Genomic DNA, 18029 nt, shown 5'->3' on the forward strand with positions numbered 1-18029 from the left:
ACAAAATAAGGAGGAAAGTTTTAACGACAGCCAAAGGAGGGGGGAATTCTAGGAAGGGGGAGGGAAGATCGTTTTTCCTTTCTGTTTGTCAGTAGGACTCGCTGTCTCAAAGCAGAGATGTGACAGAGAGAGAGAGGCTGGCAGAGATGGGGAGGGGGGAGAAAAAGGTCTTGGTCTTGTAATCTTGTGGTATATGCATTGTATACATGTAGTGGAATTGTCTGCTCTCTTCCCCTAATATCTGTGTGATTTGGTTTGGTCCTGTTGGATGGAGCTCTTGTTTCAGTTTCATTTTGTATATGCTGAATGGACCTGAGAACAGGTGGCTCAGTGAGTACTCTAGCCTGGGAACCCACAGCCACAGGGAAACATTACAGTGTAAGTCTTCAAGCTCCTTTTTAACTGCTGGGGGGGGGGGATTTGGAACTTGGGGGAAAACAAACATGCACAGAGGCTTTCATTTTCTTTCCCTTTCCTTTCTTCCATTTCTTTCTTTCTTTGTTTCCTTCTCTTTCTTTGTTTCCCTTTCCCCCATTTCTTTTCTTTCCCTTTTTTCAGTTTCTTTCCCTTTCTGGGAGCCCTCTATCCATGCCTTGGCTAGGCATCAGGGAGGGAGAGGGTGGTGCATCTCAGTGCTGAGCATATTTTATTTTTATTTGATTTCTTATTTGTTGTGATGTCAGTGCACTTTTTGTGATGTCAGTGCACATGTGTGGGGCTTTGGGGGCCCCCTCACTTTCCCCAGGGCCCCCCCACTAAAAATGTCCTAGCTACGGGCCTGGGGAGAGGAGAGCAATGTAAGGCACTCTGGGTCATTTGTACTCAATAAATAAATGGTTCTTTTTGTAGCAGGAACTCATTTGCATATTAAGTGACACACCCCTAATGTAGCCAATCCTCCAAGAGCTTTCAGTAGCCCCTGTAAGAAGAGCTCTGTAAGCTCTTGGAGGATTGGCTACATTGGGGGTGTGTGGCCTAATATGCAAAGGAGTTCCTGCTACAAAAAGAGCCCTGCGACCAGACCAATACAAATAACTTAAGGCAACAGGGAAATCTTCTTCCACAGCAGATGATACAGTTTATATTTTGTTGCTATTTTAAAAGCAACTTTAATTGCATTTTTTAATCCTTCCCTTCTTCCAAGAACCTCAGGGGGGGCATTCATGGGTCTCCCTTCCCTCCCTTCCCCCACAACAGTCCTGTGAGGTAGGTTAGGCTGAGTATACTTGACTGGCTCAAGATCACCCATGACTCTGCTCATGGATTATTCCTGGGACTCTCTGGTCCTACCAGAAACATTAACCACTATTCCATACTAAACTTTTCCCCATTTTTGGTGCCATTTTATTGACATGCTTTAATTAATTTGCTTGTGAGTTCCCTAGAGAGTTTTTAAGTGAGAAAGTGTTCAATTATAAATTTTAAACAAATGTATATTATTATTGTTACGCCAGCAGGATATCAACATCAAAGTTCCTGAATTCCACAGTAGCACTGGGGGGTGTTCGTTTTGGTATATCAAAATAAGCATCGAGCATGACCCCAGAAGCACAACTGTTGTGAACACCAAAGTATTCCCAACCACTTTGCTCTGCAAGAAGGGATTCCGCGTCTCACCAGAGATTTCAAGGGCTGCACTCACAAAGGACTTTGTGTGCTTAGAAGGCCTGTTTCAACACAAAGGTTATTTTCAAATTAAAAGTCTTGTCCTGTCAAAACTTGAGAAATAATATGGGCAAGGACACAAAAGCATTCCATAGCTTTATTAACGACAGTGTTCACTGATCTGTGAATAACCCGAGAAAAAAAAATGAAGATTATTGAGTTACTTTACCAATCTATCCATCCATCACTGGAGAACAGGTCTCAGAAGTGATGGATTATCTCACCTCGTTGATGTTTGTCCCAAACTAAGGTTCTCTCCTCGAGAGGAAGGGGGGGGGGGAATGATTCCTCCAAGCACAATCTCTACACCCTAAGTAGCAATTCTGATATCAATGTGAAACTAAAAACAGGAAATGCTTAAAGCAGTCTCATTCTTTTACCCCGATGCTAAGAGACCCTGCCGCTTGAAAAATGAAAGTGACAGAAAGTGGGGGGGGGGGGGGGGGATTTTTTTTTATGCTCTTGACAGAAAAAGCAGACATGGCAACTGTACTTCTAAACAATCTGATCAGTGTTTGAAGCTTTTATGCCAAGCTAAGAAACTCACAGTTCAATCCTGTGTAAAGTTATGCCAGTCTTCGACTGGAGTTACTCTGCATGGGATTATATCGTTAAGTAAAGGTAAAGGTTCCCTTGCTCAAAAGATAGTCGAATCCGACTCTAGGGTTGTGGTGCTCATCTCCGTTTCAAAGCCGAAGAGCCAGCACTGTCCGAAGACGTTTCCGTGGTCATGCGGCCGGCATGACTAAACACCAAGGCGCACGGAACGCTGTTACCTTCCCACTGAAGTGGTGCCTATTTATCTAGTTGCAATTTCTTGCTTTCGAACTGCTAGGTTGGCAGGAGCTAGAACTAGAGATGGAAGCTCACTCTGGCGGCACTCGGGTCTCGAACTGCTGAACTACCGACCTTCCACAGCCTGCAGTTCAGCGTCTTAATTCATTCTAGCCTGCATCTATTCCAGTTTACACAGTCTGGTTGTAAAAAGTCTGCTTTAGGGTCTCACTTACACATTATACAGATTTCCCTATTCATTTTTAAAGCTTTGAAGCAGCCATGGGGGGGGGGGGTTTGCATCAGATGGCAGCCCAGCACTGGAAAGGGGGAGGGGCTTATCCTTCCCATCCAGACCAGCTCCCTTGTTTTGCTATTGGCTGGTGGGGGTGACAGACAGTCACAATATAGCTTGCTGTGCTTGTTCCCCTGCTACCCCACTGTGGCTAATGGCAGAGGGATAATTTCAAAGAGGGAAAACTTTGTGCAAGAGGAAAAGATTAAGAATTCACCTCCCAGTGCTCCAGCACTGATCCAATACATTCACACACAACTGCTACGAAGCCTTATTGGGAAACCCACAGTGAAATCCTAAACAGAATCACACCCTTCTAAGTCCAATGAAGTCAGTGGGCTTTGGAGAGCATAACTCTGTTCAGGATTGTATTGCTAGCTCCCGCAGTGAGTGACATTTCGCATGCAGTGTGTGATTGAGCAGCGGCAAACAGCAGCTGTACCAGGCCGTAATTATCTATCTATCTATCTATCTATCTATCTATCTATCTATCTATCATCTATCTATCTATCTATCTAAAAACTGGACGGGTCAGAGACTGACAAGCCCAGCCTACTATTGGCCAGTGAGACAAAACAAAACCATTACTGATTTTACTGATAACAATACTCACTGATCTGTCAATAGTACTTCACAGGTTGGAGCCAAACAGCTTTTCAGGTGCTGGGGGAAAAACAAAGAAACAAGGTGGTGTCCCCTTTGGCTAGCAAAAGAGAATTTGGGGGTGGGGGGCGCATGGTCATGGGACCTGCATGCACAAAAGCCACGTTGGTCGAAGGCTCCAGTAATGAGGGGGAATTGGGTGAGGCTGAGTGAAAAAAACTGGCTGGATCCAACGCCGTGTTTTCACTGGCTACATGATGTCCTGTAACAGAGGGTTACCCAGCACTGCCTCAACCATTTCCATAATCTGACCTGAGTCTCAATGAAGATGGTGGACTAAAAATGAATAAATAAACCATTTCCCAAAGCTATCACAAAGGAGAGCGCTAGCTAGCTACAGGAACCAATGTTCTAATCTCTGTAAGATGAGGCTACAGGAGGACTGGCTTGACTTGTGATTTAATGTCAGAAATGCATCTGCTGGTGTTACCAGGAGCAAATTATTGAAAGGCAGGAGTATAAATAAATATTTAAATAAATAAATACATTTCCAAGCCAGACAATGATGCAAAAATAATTTCCTCCATACTGCCAGTCCTTCTTTTCAAAAGGAACAAAATCACCTCTTTTCCAGGACAAAGATATCTCCAGATGCCACCCCATAACAAACACTAATCCTACAAAACATCCAACTCATCAAGAGGGAAATTCAGATGGGTAGCCGTGTTAGTCTGTAGCCGCACAATAAAACTGGGAGTCCAGTGGCACTTTAGAGACTAAGAAAAGTTATCCCCGTGTGAGCTTTTGTGAGTCAGACCTCACTCTACAGTTATATGAAGTGTACATCCACGAGGTTGAGAAATTCATACTAAAGGGTACAGAAAAATACAGAAAGGTGGGCGGAGAGGGAGGGAACAAAATCCTATTATTGTGTTTTAAACTGGCCTCTGTTTGTAACATTCCCCCCCCCCTTGCCTTTCTGTTGTTCGCAGAGTTTAAGATAAACTTCTTTGGTTGCACATAAACTTCTTTATGGTTGTACACTTCACAAATCTGATGAAGTGAGTTCTCTTACACAAAAGCTAATGTGGGAATAAACTGTGTTTGTCTCTAAAGCAGAGGTCATTTCGGGGGGGATCGCGGGGAATCGCGGGGGATCGCAGTTCCCCCGGGTGAGGTACGGGGGGCGGGGCACGTGACGAAGCCCCGTCCCCTGCTTCCGGCCGCCCCGCTTCCGGCCCTCATTCAGCCAGGAGGAGGCAGGAGAAGAGGGAGGGTAAGTTGCTTCCTCCCTGCCTCTCCCCACCCCTGCCTGCCTGCCTGGGGCCAGGGAGGGCCTTCGCGGGGCTTCCTTGCACTCCCGCCGACCTTGCAGGTCCACTGCCGGGCCCCTCATGGGGCTCGGCAGTGGAGCTGCAAGGCTGGCGGCGGCGGCCGGGACCGTTGGGGGCGGGGTGTGTGGCCTTATGACACACTTTCGGTGATGTCAGGGGATGTGGCCTTATGACACTCTTCCGGTGATGTCAGGGGGTGTGGCATATGCTAATGAGTTATGCTAATGAGTTCCCCTAGCTCTTTTTCTACGAAACGACCCCTGCTCTAAATCACCCCTGGAGTCCTGTTTCACCAAGAGGGAATCTCTCAAGTGGGACCCGCAGAGCAAAGGCAAAATACAGAAACATCCTTTCCTTGCGGCAGGAGCCCTGTTCTATAAAACGGGAATTTTAACCTTCGTATGTGGAAGCCTGGGCTGCATGCAAATATGATGCTAAACCCAGGTCAGATCCAAACCCAGTCAGTTCTAACACCCAAGAGCACAGAGTTTGTCACTAGTTCGTAAACTAACATTTATATCAATTATGGTATGCTCTGATGTCAGAATTTGCACAGTCACTTGAATGGCACCTCGACTTTCTGCATTGGCGTAAAGCTAGTCCTGGATGACAGGGACGGCAGGATAGGGAGGATTTCAGATGACACTCATAAACTGCTTCAAATGTATGGCTGTTTATTATTTCTGTTTTGATACTGCCCGATCACCTACTGGTTGATGTTGCCTTTACTCCGCATCATTGCTGCTGTGTTGTTGTTTTTTAATTATACTTTGAGAGGCATTTGGTTGAGTGGGCAGATTAAAAAACAATAATCCAAATGTATGGATGTAGAAAATCCCCTCCCATAAGGGACAGCAGGGAAGAAGCAGACAAAAGCCAAGTTTTACACCACAAACTAGGATTTGTTACTTATATCTGACAGTTTAACCAATAGTTCATAGCATGAACCATAGTTTGCTGTTATGCTGGAATGCCGTTTCCAAAAAGCGTGCTCCGATTTGACCGGTAACTGTTCAGATCAGTAAAGGGAGAAAGGCTGATCTTGCCCGCTGCTGGAACCGCAGCTGTTGCAGACAGCATTGTGGAGCTTATGCAGAATTTCATTCAGAATGCAAGGATATGACTTACAAATGTCTTTGAATCAGTCACATAAATATGCATGCATGCCATTTATAACAGTAGCCTTGATGAGAACACACAGGGTAACCGATTGCAAGAAACGCTTAAGAGGTTTACATTAAAACAGAATACGAAGAGGTGGTTAGAAATCACAGGACAAGTGACACCTTATTCTGATAACCTGGTGATAAAAATTGTAGGGTATGATGTATAGGCAGGGATGATACCACTTGGTAGACAGACTGAACAGGATTCCCACAAGTCTTGGAAAAACCATTCAGAATTAGCAATGCACAGTGGCAGAAGGCAAGTCCCAGATTCATAAAACAAAACCGGAATCTTTAAAAGAAGGAAGTGTTCGTTCTTAAGGCGACAGGACATGCGCTAAGAGCGGGGTTTTTTGTTTTTGTTTTAAAGCATGTTTTTGTTTTCCATTTTAAAATGTCAAAGCAGTGCACCTTAATGTGATTTACTTGTATCCAGTTTTTCTCATGGAAGAACCGCAAATGACATTTTAGCCCCAGAACTGCCCTCTGAACTCGGTTATGCTAAGACACAGAAAGTGGCATACGGCATTTCTGCTTCCAGAAGAGGAGGCAGTGATTTCCACCAATTTCCACCTCCCTCTGCAGGTCCCCACTTTGCCCCCAATGCTGTTCCTGAGCATCCACAGCTCCCCCCATCACTGGGACAAAATTTCAGGGCACTCAGTAGGCTACAGCAAGAGAAGGAAACTGCAGAGTCTCACTCTGCATAGAGAAGAAGAAGGAGAAGAGATTGGATTTATACCCCGCCCGTCACTACCCAAAGGTGTCTCAGAGTGGCTTACAAACTCCTTTCCCTTCCCCTCCCCACAACAGACACCCTGTGAGCAGTGTTCCCTCTAAGCTGAGTTAGTGTGAGCTAGCTCACAGTTTTTTAGCCTCCGGCTCACACATTTTTGCCTTTGCTCAGGAAGGAGGGCTCCAGAGCAAACTAATTGATGCAGTAGCCAAATTGTTTGCTCACAACTTTAATGCCGGTACCTCACAAAGTAGAATTTTTTGCTCACAAGACTCCACAGTTTAGAGGGAACATTGCCTGTGAGGTAGGTGGGGCTGAGAGAGCTCTGACAGAAATGGCTTTTTTCAAGAACAGCTCTTATCAGAACTACAGCTTACCCAAGGTCACCCAGCAGGTGCAAGTGGAGGAGTGGGGAATCAAACCCGGTTCTCCCAGATTAGAGTCCGCGCACTTAACCACTACACCAAACTGGCTCCTTTGAGGATGGCTAGATCCATGGTGGTGACTTGTGTGTAAGCCACTCTGGTGAACTTCTTGGCCAAGCCAAGATTTCCAAAAATGAAAAACCGATGCTGTAACTATTGCACCGTGCTGTCTTTCTGTACCCTGGGGGATGTTTCAAAGGCAGTGGAAGGGTTAATAAAAACAAGGCAAAGGCTTGGTGACAACTCCACATTTCACCATTCACATCACACTGGATGAAGATTTCCTATTTTAACCCCCCCAGCTAATTAATTAATCATACAGGACACTGTGCAAGGGCTTGAGGGCTTGGTCCATGGAGGCTAAGCTCACCCAGGTATCCCACCACCAGTGAAACCCGCCCCCCCTGGACAGAGTAATAGCAGGAGGTGGAGAAGGAGGCTGAGGATGGGAGGAAGACTGAAGCCACAAGCCCAGCGTCCTGCTGCCATCGCTCCATTTCTCACAGTACATATCACTGAACAATGAGAGTCTTAAGCAAGTGCTGAATTGTTAAGAACTTACTTTCCCATCCCATAAAAATTCAAAAATTAGAAACAGCAGGCGGTCTAAAGGAATTAAATAAATGGTATCCCATTGCAAAGGCATCTTAAAATCTGCTCTCTGCTTACCGGCAAAAGCACTGCGGGATCTCCCCTTGCCCATAGAGAGGAAACAAGAACGGAGTGTTGCCGTAGCGGCCGAGGCACTGCAGAAATTTCTGTGTGGCCTTCAAGCCGTCGATGGTGCAGCTGTCCGCCTCCGAGACCATCGCGATGGAATGCAAAATGAAATGCTGCAGGTTGGGAGTCAACTTCTGGGTTTTCAGGTACTCGGAAAACTTACGGTCTTTCTGAGCTGTTTCGGGGAAGGAAAGAAAAACCAAATGTTAGCAGCTTTGTATGACCATTAAAGGTAAAGGTTCCCATGCTCGAAAGCCAGTCGAATCCGACTCTAGGGTTGCGGTGCTCATCTCCGTTTCAAAGCCGAAGAGCCAGCGCTGTCTGAAGACGTTTCCGTGGTCATGTGGCCAGCATGACTAAACATCAAGGCGCACGGAACGCTGTTCCCTTCCCACCGAAGTGGTACCTATTTATCTACTTGCAATTTCTTGCTTTCAAACTGCTAGGTTGGCAGGAGCTGGAACTAGAGACGGGAGCTCACTCCGTCATGCGGGACCCGAGTCTCGAACTGCTGAACTACCGACCTTCCACAGCCTGCAGTTCAGCGTCTTAACCACTTGAGCCACCGCATCTCTGATTAGGGAAGAATAAAACAAAAAGTGGACATCTGAGGAGGTCACGGTCACAGCAGAGGATTGTACCATGCCCATGACTGCTATTCAGCCCTTAACCATGCAAATGGAGAAGAGCGCTGCCTGCATTGGTGCCTACAAATCCTCTCTAGCCTTGTCTTCCTGTTCCTGGGGGAGATCTCAGGAACTGGAACCTCGCTTACACATGGAAGCATTTGACGAGATTAATTGTTGCCAGTTCTAAGACCCTGTGTCAGCAGATCCCTGTGGACACATGAATTCCAGCAGGCTCAAGGGCGCTCTCTCTCACTGATCTGAAGGGCTGGGGAGCTCAACAAGAACACCACAAGCAACCCCCCCCCAAAGTGCTTCGCGGAGAGTCATAAGAACATAAGAACATAAGAGATGCCAATGTTGGATCAGGCCAAAGGCTCATCCAGTCCAACACTCTGTGTCACACAGTGGCCAGAAATACCAGGTGCCATAAGGAGGTCCAGCAGTGGGGCCAGGACACTAGAACCCCTCCCACTGTTGCCCCCCCCCCCAAGCACCAAGAATACAGAGCATCACTTGCCCCAGCCTGTGAGTTCCTATCTATACCTTGTTACTAATAGCCACTGATGGACCTCTGCTCCATATGCCTATCTAATTCCCTTTTGAAGCCGTCCATGCTTGTAGCCACCACCACTTCCTGTGGCAGTGAATTCCAAGTGTTAATCACTCTTTGGGTGAAGAAGGACTTCCTTTTATCCGTTCTAACCCAACCGCTCAGCAATTTCATGGAGTGCCCACAAGTTCTTGTATTGTGAGAAAGGGAGAAAAGTACCTCTAATGTCCTTGCATATTAGAGTGTTCCCCGTGCACAGAGATCTAAACAGGAGCATTACAAGGAGTTCCAGAATCAAAAGATATAGACATTTAAGAAACGGATTTCACATTGAATGGGAAACGGAAGAAACAAGGTAGAGAAATGCATTCACACACACACAAAACCCAGGTATCTGACGAAGTGTGCTTGCACACGAAAGCTTATACCCAGAATTCAACTCTGTTGGTTCTAAAGGTGCCACTGGGCTCAAACCGCATTCCGTTGCTTCAGGCCAACACGGCTTCCCCACCTGAAACAGGACATTCGCAATCCGAGAGACCCATACCTTGATATTCATCTGGATGCTCTTCATAGTCCAGGCAAAACGTCAGGAATCTCATCAGCATTCTCTTTTCCACCATGGACAACTGCTTGCTGTTGAAGACGTCTGCTCTGGAACACGGCACCTGAAAGACATTGGCTTTGTGGGATGGTTTTCCTCCAGCCACAGAAGTGGGAAAGCGGCAGTGGCTGTTAGGGCCTGTGGCTCAGTGGCAGAGCATCTGCTTGGCATGCAGGAGGACCCAGTCGAAAGGATCAGGCAGGAGGGAATATGAAAGACATCAGCCTGGGATCCTGGAAAGAAGCTGCCAGCCTGAGTAGACAATACTGACTGTGACGGACCAATGCCCTGATTTGGTAGAAGGCAGCTTCATGTGTATTCAGTGGCTCTCTTACACACACTGGCCTTATTAGCCACGTCTCTCCCCGCCTTATACTCAGCTTGCTCTGAACTGTCACAGTCACCAACATGAGTTTAAAACCATGGCCTCACATTCTCCTCCTGTTCAAGTGAAGTGGAGAAATTAAAGGAAGGCAAAAGATTAAAAGTCTCCAAGGTTTAAATACTTGCCTAGACTCCCACCTGTACCAGGCTTTTGCTACCAGCTGTCATCTCTCTTTCCCCTAGCCTGTGAACTTCTGACTTGAACTCAATGCAAACTTCCCAGTTCTTCTGTTGTAAGGTAACATTAAAAAGACCCGTGTTTCCTGACTGTGGACTTTCCCCCTCAGATATAACATAAGTTCGTATGCTGTTTCCACTGAGAAATGCTTGGTCTTGGATTGCATTTGCATCACATTTATTCAGGGGTCATTTCCTGCAGAAGCGCACAGGAGCGGAGCTCCGGCAGTAAAGAGCTCAAGGGGTGGGCACATGCAAAAAGCCCCACCCCCTGCTCCCAGCAGCCCTCAGTCACAGCAAGAAGTAGCCAGGTAAGTTGCAGAGCTCCCCCCGGCCACCCGGTCTAAAACGGTCCAGTGGCACCTTTAAGACCAAGTTTTATTCAGGTACACGATCTCCCTCCTCTGCGAGGACAGATCTGCATGTCCCCCCGCCCCCCAATAGCTAGCAATCCAAAACAGTCCAGTGGAGCCTGAGCGGTGGGTGTTGCCTTCTGACACACTCCCGGTGATGTCAGGGGGTGTGGCATATGCAAATAAGTTATGCTAATGAGTTATGCTAATGAGCTCCTGCACCTCTTTTTCTACGAAATGACCCCTGCATTTATTCATTTATTTATATGCCACTTTTCTCAAAGAGGCTTAACCCCGTTCTCCCCTCCTCCATTTTCTCACAACCACCACCCTCTGAGGTAGGCCAGTCTGAGAGTTTGTGACAGGTTCAAGGTCACCCAGAAAGCTTCTATGTTAGAAGTGCAGATTCGAAACTGAGTCTCCCAGGATCCTAGTTGGCCACTCTATCCACCACGCCACGCCAGACTGCATGGTGGCCTTGAGTTTTTACCAACATGTCACGAGGTTGGACACTCCTGTCCTTTCATGATGTTGCCCCTTGTCCTCCTCAGAACTGTGATTACTTTGTTTTATTTCCCATCAAGGTAAGTAAAACCTTGGCTGACTGCGGACTTAAAGTGGAAGGGACCTTTCTTTCTTAGCCCTGCCAGAAATTCATGATGCCCTCCTTAAGCCCAGGGGTCATTTCCTGCAGGAGCGCACAGGAGCGGAGCTCCGGCAGTAAAGAGCCCAGGGGGCGGGCACATGAAACAAGCCCCACCCCCTGCTCCCAGCAGCCCTCAGTCAGAGCAAGAAGCAGCCAGGTAAGTTGCAGAGCTCCCCCTGGTCCAAAACAGTCCAGTGTCACCTTTAAGACCAAGTTTTATTCAGGTAAAAGCTCTCCCTCCTCTGCGAGGACAGATCTGCATGTCTCCCCCCCTCTCCCCAATAGCTAGCAATCCAAAACAGTCCAGTGGAGCCTGAGTGGTGGGTGTTGCCTTTTGACACACTTCTGGTGATGTCAGGGGGTGTGACATATGCAAATAAGTTATGCTAATGAATTATGCTAATGAGCTCCTGCACCTCTTTTTCTATGAAATGACCCCTGCTTAAGCCAACAGCATGTCCCTCCCAATGGGGAGCAATGAATGAACCTGAAACATCAGCACTGTTTGGAGACCACTTTAGTCTTAACAGCTTGGCTATATAAACAGTCACTTGGAAGCAAACTGGGGACTTTCAGCAGAGGTCTTTTTTTTTTTGTTGTCCGGTATCTAATATATATAAAATAAAATAGTAATAATAATGATAAAAGTATAATATTAAAACATATATACAGTGAACTGGCTAAACAAGGAAAATAAATAATAATAATAATAATAACAGTGCAACATACATCTTCTTCTTTGGTAATTCCGTAATACAGTGGCTATAAAGGTAAAGGTTCCCTTGCTCGAAAGCCAGTCGAATCCGACTCTAGGGTTGCAGTGCTCATCTCCGTTTCAAAGCCGAAGAGCCAGCGCTGTCCGAAGACGTTTCCGTGGTCATGTATCCGGCATGACTAAACACCAAGGCGCACGGAACGCTGTTACCTTCCCACCGAAGTGGTCCCTATTTATCTACTTGCAATTTCTGCTTTCGAACTGCTAGGTTGGCAGGAGCTGGAACTAGAGACAGGAGCTCACCCTGTCTTGCGGCACCCGGGTCTTGAACCGCTGAACTACTGACCTTCCACAGCCTGCAGTTCAGTGTCTTAACCACTTGAGGCACCGCAGCTCCGACAGTGGCTATAGCAGGCTATAAATACTACTACAATTTATGGAAGGGTTGAACAACTTTCTAATGCTATTATGCCTGTGAATGAACAGAGATATTCCAGGCGGGAATAAAGAGATTGTTAAATGACGGCTGCAAAGACGTTAATGGCAGTTTAAGGGCCAAACTCGACGTGTTCCCAAGAGACTCATCAATGGATCGTCTGTGGGTTTTTTAAGGGTAAATAGCTGCGTATGGAAGAGGATCTAGATTGAGCTCAGACCCACCACCATGCACTGCTCCTGACCTTAACTGGCTTGCCAATTAAGCCAGTGGGAAGGCTTAGGTCTCCATTCCAAGACAGATAGCTGCTATTTATCCTTTATAAAACCTGCAGCAATTCCACAAACAGAACTCCTAATGTCCAATCGGAATTTTACTTTATTTTTGCTCAAATGGCAAAAAAGCAGTACCTGTTCCACTCGCCCTTCTCGAAACGCAAGAATCCGGGTGACGTTTTTAAATTCAGCATATCGGCTAACATTGGACTTAATCAGAAGGTCGATCAACAGTCCTCGGGAATACAGTAACTGTACAAAAGGGGAAAAAGCCCATGCTTTTGAAGAAAACATGTATTTTAATTAACTGTTTTTTTCTTGATGGCATCAAGTACAAAAAAAAGACAACCACTGTTATAAAACATTTTGCAACTTAAAAAATAAGCTTTAAATAACGGTAGTTCCGAATATTAAATCTGAACCTCCAGTTCTGTATGTGGACAAGTACCAGGATTGTGCAGATTAAGTTCGTGATTTAAATGAACTTTCATGCCCAGGCAGACAACCAGAAGAACAACAGGGGATAATGGCTGTGGATTTATTCACACATTCATGGAATCATAGAATGTTAGAGTTGGAAGGGACCTTGCAGGTCATCTAGTCCATTCATGTGCATGCCCCCTCCCTTAAAGGAAAGCTTCGGCGTTCCCAGGCAGAATGCAAGATCGAAGAGTCGTTTCGGATGTTCTCCAGAAGCAGCAAGAGAAGAAATGCAAGTCAGTCGTACTTCCAGATCACATTCAAAAGGGAGTGATGAACATCTCCTTCAGACGCAACCTGGAAACGCGAGGAGACGAAGCACAACTCAACGCAGCCTCTTTTGCTGCCTTTGGACAACCTATAAATCAGTCCAAAGTTAAAAGGGGGTAAAGAACCTTCTAAGCAACTAGTGGGCAGGGAAGCCCAGTCAATAGCTGGGTACCCACCTCTACAACTCAACAGCTGGGATCCAAACACCCATACCCACACACATGAGCAAAAGGGCTTCCTCGCAAGGGGTTCTGCCTTCTAGTGGCAGCCTCCCAGCTTTCCTCATGGGGTGCAGCTTTAGAAAGGCTCCTTGACTGCAGAGCAGCTGCCACCAGGAGGTACGAAGCTATATATGTGTCAGTAGGACACTGTGTGATGCTTTGGATCCAAGCCATGGAGCTTGAAAGACCAAAATAGGGAATGGAGGCAGGACGCAAGCCAGCCAGTGAGCAAAAGTCAAGGATGACCACAGACACTGCCAGTCCTAGACGGAGCCACCATTTAAAAGCGAAGTGAAGTCACAGAAGAGAGAGATCCTTCAGAATCTAGGAAATGTCCTGGCACAAGATTTCCATGGAGAGCTTTTGAGACTCCTACAAGCACTCTCCAAAACCAGGAGCACATAAAGGTATCAGGGGCACAAGCGCCATTTGCCAGCTCTCCTCTGCAACACAAATCTTGCATGATTTCCCACAGGTTGGAATTATATATAATATACCATTAAGAAGCATTTGTCATATATCTGCTCTCTGTGTTAATTTCCGATGGCAAACTTCCTGTTCTTTTATCCCCAAACTTTTCAGTATCCCGGCAAGCACAGCGTTCACATGGTGGCAAGTTAGAACCATAAAACTTAATCTTCTAATACCTTTACTCGCTTTGTATAAGCTAAAAATTTATTACACATTCTTGGAAGGACATGAATGTAAAACCCTTAGTGCAAGATGGATGACCTGACTTAAAAAGCAATGCTCCACTGGAGAAAGTTACTTATGCGGGGCTATCATTCTCAAAGTCTTTGCAGCCACAAGAAGCTAATTTTGCAAGACTAACAAGGGAGGTGGGAGCTGGGCCACCAAATCAGAGCTTTGTCATCCGAGGTCAATTTGAATATCTCTAGCCCCAAACATTCTGGTGCCAGAATCACATTCTCCCCCCCTCCCACCCCTTGAATGTATCGTGATGCTTAGATCATCCTTGGAAGCCTTTTGTCATGTGCCTCAAGCATCTGAAATATGATGGGTACCATGCAAAATTAGCTTTCCCCCCCCAGTAGCTGTACCAATACTTTGGTACACCTTGGCAAGGTAAGTTCAACTCAACCCCCCGCCCCCAACCTTCGAACGCAAGGCCAATGAACACTCTTTTGGAGACCTTTAGATCAATGAATCTGCTGTGGAGTGATTAGTGCTTTTTTAAAAAATGGAGCTTGCCTTTTCGGTTTACTCACCGGTTTGCCAACTCTGGATTGGGAAGCGCCTGGAGAATTATGGGGCGGAGCCTGGGAAGTCCAGCGTTTGGGGACAGGAGGGACCTCAGCAGGGTATAGTGCCGTAGGGTCCATCCTCCAAAGCGGCCATTTTCTCCGGGGAACTGAACTCTGTTGGCCTGGAGGTCCCACCCAGAGGCTGGAAACCCTATTTACTTGCTGTGGGCTATGGCTGCATACCTGAATGGCCTGAGCTTTAAACTGTATTTGATGTTTTAGTTCTGTGATAAGCTGCCCTGTGGACCTATATAGATAGAAAGGCAGGTTGCAAATGTTTCAAATAAACATTGCAAGCTGAATATAAGGAATTATACCCAGGAGAAACAATATGGAATATTAATGACTCCAGTTAATCCTTTGTTTAGAAATACAAATTGGGGCCCCTGGAAGGAATGATCGGGGGGGGGATAAATTATTGGAAGATTTCCCATAAGTCGCACATCTTCACTCCAGGACAATACGAGGTCTTAGGGGAGGGGTCCCCAACCTTTTTGAGCCCCTGGGTTACCTCTGGAATTCTGACCCAGGGTGATGGGTGCAAGCACAAAATGCCCACCAAAGGAGGTAGACAGACACACATACACACACAAAATGGAAGTCCACGTACAGGGGACAAAAGGAGCAATTTTAAAAAATGCACTGTATTTTAATCGGTACAGCCAATGACCAATCAGAAGCCCTGCTGGGAATGCCCCACTCACCTTCCTAAAGCACTTAGTGGGCACCGGGAGAAGTTTTGGTGGGCGGGCACCATGGTGCCTATGGGCGGCAGGCTGCGGATCCCCATTTTAGGGGATTAGGATGGCTAATTTCCCACATTCTCCTCTGTTTTTCTCCCCTCCCATATAATCAACTGCATCCAATCGTCTATGCTTCCAGGAGCATGCTCAGTCCTCTCCTAGACGTTTCAGGAATGAGGTTTTTCAACCTTTTCAAAAAAGGAAACAGCTTCCTGCAGATTATGCAAGACAAGCCTTTTCCAGGAGGGCTTTTGGTGATTGATGGCATGGGCTAGTTTATTATTGCCATTTGCAGCAGGATATAATGATAATCTTTCACAATTTATGGTTTATGTTGTAAACAGAAAGTTTTAAATTTATTAAGGATATCATATTTTATTAAGTAAAGTTACTCGAGAGGCAGGGTAAAGGTAAAGGTTTCCCTTGCTTGAAAGCCAGTCGAATCCGACTCTAGGGTCGCAGTGCTCATCTCCGTTTCCAAGCCGAAGAGCCAGCGCTGTCCAAAGACGTTTCTGTGGTCACGTGGCCGGCATGACTAAACGCCAAGGCGCACGGAACGCTGTTACCTTCCCACCAAAGCAGTACCTATTTATCTACTTGCAATTTCAAACTGCTAGGATGGCAGGAGCTGGAACCAGAGACGGGAGCTCACTCCGTCATGTGGCACTCGGGTCTCGAGCTGCTGAACTACCAACCTTCCAGCCTGCAATTCAACGTCTTAACCTCTTGAACCACTGCAGCTCCAGAGGCAGGGTACACATTTTCAAATAAATATTTGTAAAGAAATAAAGGTAAAGGTTCCCTTGCTCGAAAGCCAGTCGAATCCGACTCTAGGGTTGTGGTGCTCATCTCCGTTTCAAAGCCGAAGAGCCAGCGCTGTCTGAAGACGTTTCCGTGGTCATGTGGCCGGCGTGACTAAACACCGAGGCGCACGGAACGCTGTTACCTTCCCACCAAAGTGGTACCTATTTATCTACTTGCAATTTCTTGCTTTCGAACTGCTAGGTTGGCAGGAGCTGGAACTAGAGACGGGAGCTCACTCCGTCATGCGGCATACTCGGGTCTCGAACTGCTGAACGAACGACCTTCCACAGCCTGCAGTTCAGCATCTTAACCACTTGAGCCAGCGCAGTAAAGAAATACTGATCTGCAAATCTGGAGAGGCCCTTAACTGGGGCAGCCCAATCACCAGCCTACTGACGGGCACAGGACACTCAAGTCTGCTATAAGAAGGGATCTTCATTCATTTCATACCACAGACTGCCTGCAGCACCAGACCACAATTCTCTCTAGGCACAGACTGTGATATTGGGCACAGAGTCCAGAATCTTAGAATTGATGCTCTTTTTTATTTGTTTAAAGATTTAGCAGAAGCCACCTACAACATTCACTCTTATCATTATATGTCCATATTATTAAGTGGCAGAAAATGTAAAAGTGGCCTGGGAATGCACAAACGGCAACTAAAAAGTGGGAGCTGTGATAGAATTCATTTAATACAGACAGGAGCCAGAAAGGTCCGATTCTCGTATTTCCTCCAATAGTAAAGTTGATGGCCAATTGCCTCTCAATAGGGCGACAAACTTCTGCAAGCTATAAACAAGGCAGGGTGCTCTGTGTACTTGGGGGACTCCCCTGTGATGTAGAAAAATCTCTCTTATAAACGAAAAAGGACCCTAATAAACAGCTGGACGAGGACCATTCATTTCCAGTGACCATTAGGAAGAACAGACTCTTGAAGGGAGTGGAGCATCGGTTACAGAAAATACACGGGGGTAAAGAAATTAGCCTGCTTAAGACTCTGAGAGCTTATTGTACCCAGGAGGGAGAATGTTGGGTCAGAGGGGTATTTCACACTTGTTTATTCCCTCCACAATTTTTCACAGACCTACATCCAACTTGTATATTTCAAAAAAGCAAATACAATTCAGATGACAACAGGCTAGTTTTTAGAGTCCAATATGCTAATAGAGGGGCCTTCCACCAATGCAAGCAGCTTTGCATTGCACGAAGAGATGAGCCCATGTGTTGGGGGAAGACTCACCCTTTAGCAGAATGGAATCTTAGGATCTAATGCACTATGCATTCCATTTCTTAATCCTGATTGAGTTTCCATTTGGTGTTTGTTTGTTTTTTGGTTTGTTTGTTTGCTTTTCTTTTCTGAAAAGCACCCCCATCCCCCAAGGGAAAAGGTTCAAATCTGTGCTGAAACTTTGGATGGCCTGAAAGAAAAAAAGATCAAAATGTGCTTTTAGCCTGGTCTCCTTTTTTTTAAAAAAAAGAAAGAAGCACAGGCCTTTAAAGTGCGTGTCTTTTGGAAAGCGACCTATGCTCCTAACAGAGCAGAACGCCAGATCCAAATACCATCATAATTACCTTCCATACCTTTTTGAAGCTTCCAAAGGAGTCATTTTAATGAAGTAAATAGATTAAAAAAAAAGAGAGAGAGAGAGAGAGAGAGAGAGAGAAAAGTCAATGAATTCCCTACCTTGGAAGTTAAATCAATATTAAACCGCCTGCCTTCTTTAACAATTTGGGGATAAGTAATTTGCTTCGGTTCAGC

The 18029-nt window shown here is 46.1% G+C and overlaps 1 protein-coding gene across 1 annotated transcript in view; it reads right to left on the reverse strand.

Annotated features, from left to right (window-relative positions):
- CHM (choroideremia (Rab escort protein 1)) overlaps nt 1–18029 on the reverse strand; it is a 113008-nt gene that overhangs the window by 46305 nt on the left and 48674 nt on the right. The window contains 4 exon segments of the mRNA XM_015417892.1: nt 7668–7893; nt 9445–9565; nt 12623–12739; nt 17955–18029. Of these exon segments, the coding sequence (XP_015273378.1) occupies nt 7668–7893; nt 9445–9565; nt 12623–12739; nt 17955–18029 (539 nt within the window).

The sequence above is a fragment of the Gekko japonicus genome, unplaced genomic scaffold, assembly GCF_001447785.1.
Source record: "Gekko japonicus isolate JY-2015 unplaced genomic scaffold, Gekko_japonicus_V1.1 scaffold585, whole genome shotgun sequence".
Taxonomy (NCBI): Eukaryota; Metazoa; Chordata; class Lepidosauria; order Squamata; family Gekkonidae; genus Gekko; species Gekko japonicus.